General features: G+C 45.3%; 1 protein-coding gene across 1 annotated transcript in view; it reads right to left on the bottom strand.

Annotated features, from left to right (window-relative positions):
* Positions 1-2,242: 2,242 nt before the first annotated feature.
* Positions 2,243-7,395, bottom strand: part of LOC135088882 (uncharacterized) — a 135,216-nt gene continuing 130,063 nt past the window's right edge. Inside the window, exons 11-19 of the mRNA XM_063983944.1 lie at positions 6,077-6,217; positions 5,601-5,806; positions 5,117-5,221; positions 4,649-4,873; positions 4,355-4,422; positions 4,115-4,186; positions 3,902-4,037; positions 3,645-3,793; positions 2,243-3,433 (exon numbers count right to left, since the gene is read on the bottom strand). Of these exons, the coding sequence (XP_063840014.1) occupies positions 3,023-3,433; positions 3,645-3,793; positions 3,902-4,037; positions 4,115-4,186; positions 4,355-4,422; positions 4,649-4,873; positions 5,117-5,221; positions 5,601-5,806; positions 6,077-6,217 (1,513 nt within the window). The 3' untranslated portion in view covers positions 2,243-3,022. The remainder of the gene's footprint in view (positions 3,434-3,644; positions 3,794-3,901; positions 4,038-4,114; positions 4,187-4,354; positions 4,423-4,648; positions 4,874-5,116; positions 5,222-5,600; positions 5,807-6,076; positions 6,218-7,395) is intronic.

The raw sequence follows: 7,395 nt of genomic DNA, 5'->3' as shown, positions 1-7,395 counted from the left end.
AAAAGTGGTAAACTGAATATAATAAGTAACTGGTCTTCACCTTTTGTTCCTTAAAAGTTTTATTACAGTACTCATGACACATAAAAATAAAGATGAATTTTAAGGTAAAAGTGGTAAAGTGAATATGATAACTAATGGAAATCATTATGCTGGGAAAATATACAATGCTCAAAGTACTTTCATCTTTACCTCGCACTGACAACGAAACAGATACTAAGCCAAGGCACCTTGGCTTGTTCATTAGTGGATACTTGTTACATGCTGCTGTTTTCTAAAATTATGTCTAGCTTTTACTTATGTGTCTGTTTTTGTACTTTATTCATTTTAACTTATTTTGTCTATTTTATTTCATATTGAGCTGTGTATGAGGCTGTATCCGATGCATGGACCTTGTGAGGAATGAAGTTTATTATTGTTATTCGTCAGGAAGCACTTTCCTACCCTTAAGACTATCAGACGTAAAAGATAAGAAAAAAATTATTATTATTATTATTATTATTATTATTATTATTATTATTATTATTATTATTATTATAAATTATTATTATTATTATTCTTATTATTATTATCATTATTATTATTATTATTACATTATCGTTGTTGTTGTTGTTGTTGTTATTGTTGTTGTTGTTGTTGTTGTTGTTGTTGTTGTTGTTGTTGTTGTTGTTGTTTTGTTGTTGTTGTTGTTGTTGTTGTTGTTGTTTACATCAACATTATCATCACAACATTTTATCATTACTTTTTATCATTATCATTAGTATTATTCATCACTATTATTGTTACTATTATATGAAGCTAATGACAATCTTGCAGGCTGGTGTCTTCATCTGGATATTGAAAGGTCAAAGAACATGTTATCTTTATTGTGTCGGTTTCAGTCGTATCTGTATCAGTTTATGCCCTATTATCACTCGCTCGGTGAGCACTTATACAAAATATACAAAAATACAAATATTTAGATCATAAACTATGTGCGCAGTCGATTTGCCAGAAAACAAATGAATAATGGGTAAAGCAAATTTCTGTCCTCGTTGGGAACAAATGAACAAAATTTCCATAAATGTATAATTCATAATTTTCTCTTTGTATTCAGTTAAAAAAAGTCAACATCGATTTTGTATGCTGGAAAAACTGTAGTATTTTCTTTTCTATAGGCTTTTTCTATCTTTTTTACATAGCATCCGTCACGGCCGATGACTCCTTAAGAGAGAGAAAAAAAAATGCAAAACTGTTACATTATTCACTGCTACGTTACTATGTCACGTTACTCCTACACACTACGTACTCTCATGACACCAAACGGCAGGCGACATAAACCACTGGTCACATTGACACCTAAGCTACATTGCAAACTGAGCAGAAAGAACATGACACAGGCTTGGCAAGGGATCCACTAGATGTCACTACCTGGCTAACGTGGAATCTGACCTGACCTGACCTGGCACTGGCCGAGCAGTTGACATGGAAGGACCTCTGATGATTCGAGTGTTTCAGAGATCACCATTGGCTACCGACATAATAATTTGAGAGATATTGGTGACCTCAGGATTCCAACCTCTGCGGGTGGTCAGGGTGACCTCTGTAGCACCACACATGACCTTGAAAGAACCTACATACACTTAAGGTCATTGGAGAGGCGGTCACCCGAAGCCTGGTTCATTGACCTCATACAGAAAAGACCCAACGCGCCTCACCTGAGGGAACGCGAACCATTGGGCCTCAGGTGTAGTTATCAGGGGAGCAGCATCACCTGGAAACCCCCAATGTGTCTCATGAGACATGAATCTGTGGCGCCATGACAGCAGCAGCCTCCGTGACGCCACCAGCACCTCTTGCACCTCTGTTGGGTGCAACCGTCTGAAGTCTCCCACCAACGCTGTGGCGGAACACACGGTACTTCTGTTTTATACGATATATTCCTATGTACAGACAAGCACGTGGGTGTTTATGGATATATATATATATATATATATATATATATATATATATATATATATATATATATATATATATATATATATATATATATATATATATATATATATATATATATATATATATATACTACACACACACCTTTACGTACATACATATACTTCATGGGTTGCTTGTTGGGTGACGCACATGTACACTTAATCGATACAGTAGGTGTGTCTTTATGTACATCAAGTGTTTCAAAGCTTTGGCGGCTAGAGTGTGCGTGACTGTACTTTTAAGCTTCACTATATCTCATAAACAGAGAAGAGACGACAAGCTTTAGTTAGCGCTCTTGTGAATGAAGACTTGCGGCGGGGCAGTGGAGGACCCCAGACGTTGTGTGTTGACACTGATTGTACAGGACAGGCAGACGGCCGCTCGACCCGGTAAAAATCTGGGACTATTGGCTTTTCTGGAAGCATCACCGACTCCCCTCAAGAGTAACTCCGAGGGAGCCTGCAGCTCACTAAACGATAAAAACGAACACTTACAAACCACGCGGTGAAGGGTTGACCATGGCACGGCAGCTGAGGGAGGCCCCGCAGGCACGGGACCCAGGGGCCGAGGAGCACCTGGGAGTGTGCGAAAAGTCCGCCTGACACCAAGTCCGCCCAGCGGCTCTTGATGCTTCGTGTTTTCCGCCCACTCAGTGCCGCGTGGCTGGCTGGTTAGTGAACCATTTGACGGGACGTGATGTGTGTGTTTTATACATATAACGTATCGTTTATCTTACAGGACGACTTCGATAGCGGGTGACTTCCCTCTTTCCCGTGACACAGACTGGACGACGGCCGGAAGGAACATGAACGAGCGACAAGGGAGAGTCGCGGACAGGCGAGGCTCCTGGCATGAGGAGGAGGCCGCTGCCGACCTTGAGTGTTTCACGACGCCTCACATGACTGTCTTGCAACACCGACACCTCATCTCTGCATACAAGGTATTTACATTCCTTACATGTATACGTGGCATCCATCCACATCTCTTATGTACACTGTTTTGCCGAATGGCGGGCGGCGGAGCGCGACGTGAGGGAACAAATTGAGCATCACGACGCAACTGTGGCGACGGCGACCGAGTAGTTAGAAGCCTGGAACCTGGCGGCGAGCACCACCACTGCTGCCGCCAGCCACGCCCACCAGTACGCCCGCATGGCCAAGGACGAAGGCTGGCCGCTGCTGCCATTGCTGATTCTCTGGTGGTCCGGCACATTGTCAATAACCTCGGCCAGCACGAAGAGCGAGAGGCGCACGTCGTGGTGGATTCGCGGCGAGCGGTGCTGGAACATGGCTCCCACCCTATGGATGGGCTCCTCGCAGCGGTCCCGCTCGTCGTGCAGCATGTCCTGGCTGTAGGTGACGTTGCCAGCGTGCATCGGGTCCACCATCAGCTTGGAGTGCCTTGCCTGAAGCACCACGTTGTTCTCAGTGTGATGGATCAACTCCAGCTGACAGTCCTCCTGCAGGGATGCAAAGTGCCACCAGTTATGACGTGGTGATGACATTTAGTTCGACTCGTTATCTAAAATATGCATTCAAATTATTGCTGTAAGGCAGTGATGGATGTTGTAGACAGCTGTAATGCAGTTATTTTAGTTAGGTTTTAAGCTGAAATGAATCGTAAGGGATTTCCATAGTTTTCCACGACAGTTCACGATTCAAAATACTGACACCCAGGTTTATAGCGATGGATCGGAAGAGTTGCTGCAGGGGCGGGATGGCCTCCGCCACGCCACTCCCCGTTGCGCTCTTCAGCAACGCCTCTTCCTTCTTGCTGAACCCAAGCATCAAGAAAAGACCCATCGGCAAGTTGAAGTCCTCTGTAACAAGCCACATCAGCAATCACTTGCTGTTGTTGTATTTAATAACATTCAGCGATACTTAATAGTCTCGAGGATTTCCATGCTTTTATTCATCAAGACGCTCACCTTCCCTCGGCCGCTGACACACAAAGTCTCCAGAGTAGCAGATACAATCGCCTCGGCTGACCTGATATGCTGGGGAGTTGTGGTTATACACGGCAGAGGTTGTCTCGCACGCCTTCTCCTTCGTGCACTCCAACACCTGCGAGTAAGTGAGGCGATTAAGGGCCGTGCAGTCCTTGGCCGGGGAAGGTGAACATAATTAACTGGGTCACTCACCATACACTGCATCTGTCCGTGTTGCTGGCAGATGCAGAGCGTCGAGCAGTCAGTGGTTCTGCCGTCATACAGCTGCAGGGAGAGGAAGTTAATGAAAGCAGGTGTCAGGAAGAAAATGAATTCGAAGTTATCAGAACAGAATTATGGGTTACTGCGGAAACAGGTTTTCAGATATCATAGGCTCCAAGAAAAAGGGGAATGGGGAAATGAAGAAAGAGGATTGATGTGCATGAGTCTCACCCTTATCTTCTCGCCCTCCTCGATGATGTGCGGGGTGGTGTCTGAATGATGTCGCACCTCACAGTAATCTGCAACACAGCAGCACCCATCTCAGGGCAAGACTAGGCTGACGGAAAGACTAAGAGCGTGAAAGACAACCTTGTCACATATAAGTAAGCTATATATCGCGAAACTATCATTTAGAATACCACAGCAAACATCACCACGGACTAAAAATGCAATTATTATTTTTCTATTTAAAGAATAAAAAGAATAGAAAAATAAATCATGCTAATTTCCAACACCAAAACTCACTCTCCGGCCTGTTAGTGGCGGAGGTGGTGAAGGTGGCGAAGGGGGCTGCCGGGGCTGCGTTGGGGTGCGTGTGGTCACTCTGAGCGGTGCTGGCAACCTTCCGCGCCTCCACGCCAACTGGTCTAGGCACCTCCTCCGTTAGATCTTCCAGGGAATCAGACCTCGAGTAAAGGGCTCTGTTGGCGCCCCCGACTACCGCCAACTGCGGGGAAAGTGTCTCTTCCTCTGAGGGCGAGAAACATTCATTAACCTTCTTGAAAGTGTGTTCTGAATTATTAAGTTTTAGCGTATTTTATTTATTTATATATTTTTTTCGCGTGTGTGTGTGTGTGTGTGTGTGTGTGTGTGTTATGTTCGTCTCTCTCTCTCTCTCTCTCTCTCTCTCTCTCTCTCTCTCTCTCTCTCTCTCTCTCTCTCTCTCTCTCTCTCTCTCTCTCATGGTGGCTTGTCTGTTATTCTGTCTCTCACCTGCAGGGAGCTGATCCACACGGGCGTCCAGACTGTCAGTGAAGGAGATGAGCGGGTCAGCGTTGATCCCGAGCTGCTTCAGGTGGTAGGTGAGCTGAGCCTCCACTGGGGATGCGGGAAACAGGTGAGGTGAGGGGCTGTTCTGGTGACACCTTTTACTCTTCATTATCATCCAATAATAGGATTTAGCTGCTCGTTATCGGGGAAATATGGCGTACCCTTGTATTTAAAGTCTATTGCTGTGCAGGAGTTATTTATATTTCATTCATGAGATGGTCCGGAAAGAGGATATTCCCTCGGGTGGTGAAAGTGTGTCACTTACTCGTATAGTGTAATAATATACATCCTGCTGTCATATAATTTGCTGATGCTGGTTTTTGTGCGATAAGCGTAAATCATTGGGGTAGAGAAGCACGGGGAAGACCTAATCATTGGCAGATGCCCTTTTTTTTATGAAGAAAAATTGATGAGTGAGTGGACTGACCTACACAAGGGTTGCCCCAAATGAGTCGCTTCCAGGCCAGGCACTGGTTGATGTCCTGGAAGGCAGTGACTTTGCAGGCGCAGTTGGTGTGCAAGTTAGTGCCCAGCAGGCCCAGCATAGCCTTGGTACACTCCCTGTGGTGGCCTGCGCAGCGACCCGTCACTGTGTCCGCCGCGCAGGACAGCTCGTAGTGCTCAAGCTGGTATCTGTTGGCGGGGAAGGGAGGTGACCGTGGCATCAAGACGAGGATGGAAGCGGTGTTGGGTCAGTAATGAGACCTGGAGTACACTAAATGTGTTCCAAGAGAATGCCAGTGATGGTATAAGCTCAATGACTTGAACTTTCTTATATAATGACCTCATAAAAACGCAAATGATGGTACATGGCGAACAATGGTGATGTTGTAGTGCAAGCCTCATCAAATGACAAGTATCCATTTACGTGAGCAAGGGAGGGAGGATGTGAAAGGAAGTTACCTGCACACTCGGTCCCCGCGGCATTCCCTTCCCAGACTGTGGCACTGGTTGGCGGACGCGGAGTCACTCATGATGGCGCAGGGCGGATGGAGGCGCCGCTGTCCCCTCAAGCACTTGCCGTAGTTCTTGGCGCTGCTGTCTCTGTCAGGGAGAGAGAAACATTCATGGAAGGATTGGTATTCAGCGATCCGGTGGAGGAAGTGCAATTAATCAAACGATGGGGAATGTTAGTCCTTTGTCCTCTGGTGAAACAAACAATTAGCAGATGGCATGTTTGTTAAATCTCACGCTTGCTTTAAATGTTAGAAAACGACACCAGTTGGATATTTGGTAGAGGCGTGTCGAGATACACATGCTGCTGGCTCTTATCGCAGCATCATCACATTTAATTTGTAGTCAAGAGAGGCGTCAAATGTGTGTATTATCACTCAACATGCTTTTCATGAGTAGCTTAGAGGCCAACAAGGGGTGTAGGTGAAAAGGTAAATGTGTTTCTTCACATTGCGGACCCATTCGCGCACATCTCCGGATGCTGAGCAGAGGGGCGGAGCGAGCTCAGGTGTTGTCTCCTTCACGTAACATCAGGTAGACGCTTGTTCCCGCTTCAGCGACAACAGACCGTCAAAAGTTAGTTCCCTACAGCTCCAGGTCCTCAAACAAGGGCCGTAACTTCCCAGGGAAACTCTTTCAGCAAACCTCCTCAAGGGAATGAGAAAAGTTTGTTTATTGAACAGCTAAACCCTCGTAAGTACCAAGCCATCTGGCGAGACTCGGGCAATTTCAGCCACGACGGGCTCGCTTGGCAGACGATCATCATCACACCCAAAGCTCACGCCGTCTTGATGGTGGGTGTGGACAGACTTGGTGTGTTTATGCAGCGAGTAACACAACACACCCTGCCACGATGGCGCGGCCCGCTGCGAGGCGACCAAGCTCTCTGCGACACGCTTCAAACTTACGTGCATTTATCATGTACGAGAAACTGTATCTGTTTTTCATATTTACTTAATTTATAATGTGACGTAATAAAATAACCGATGAATGTAAGGCTATGCAAACTCCGAAGAGTTTCAGGCATTCAGGCATTTAAAAAAAAAAAAAAGTTAGTTCATATTAGTTTACGAAAAAAAAAAAGTTCAGTATAACTCACTTTATGAAAAAAAAAAATAGTGTACATCTGTTGAAGAAAGAAAATATTATTGCATACCACTTCAAGAAAGACGAATCAAGGTATATCTATTTGACCTCCAGGATTCCGTTTTCTTTAGAAGACGAGAGATTGAGAGAAGCGTCCAGCGTGGAGAACTCTGGATTAAAGG

This window comes from Scylla paramamosain, chromosome 32, assembly GCF_035594125.1.
Source record: "Scylla paramamosain isolate STU-SP2022 chromosome 32, ASM3559412v1, whole genome shotgun sequence".
In the NCBI taxonomy this organism is placed as follows: Eukaryota; Metazoa; Arthropoda; class Malacostraca; order Decapoda; family Portunidae; genus Scylla; species Scylla paramamosain.
Note: the sequence above shows the minus strand (reverse complement) of the source record. Positions and strands in the feature narration are given on the sequence as shown.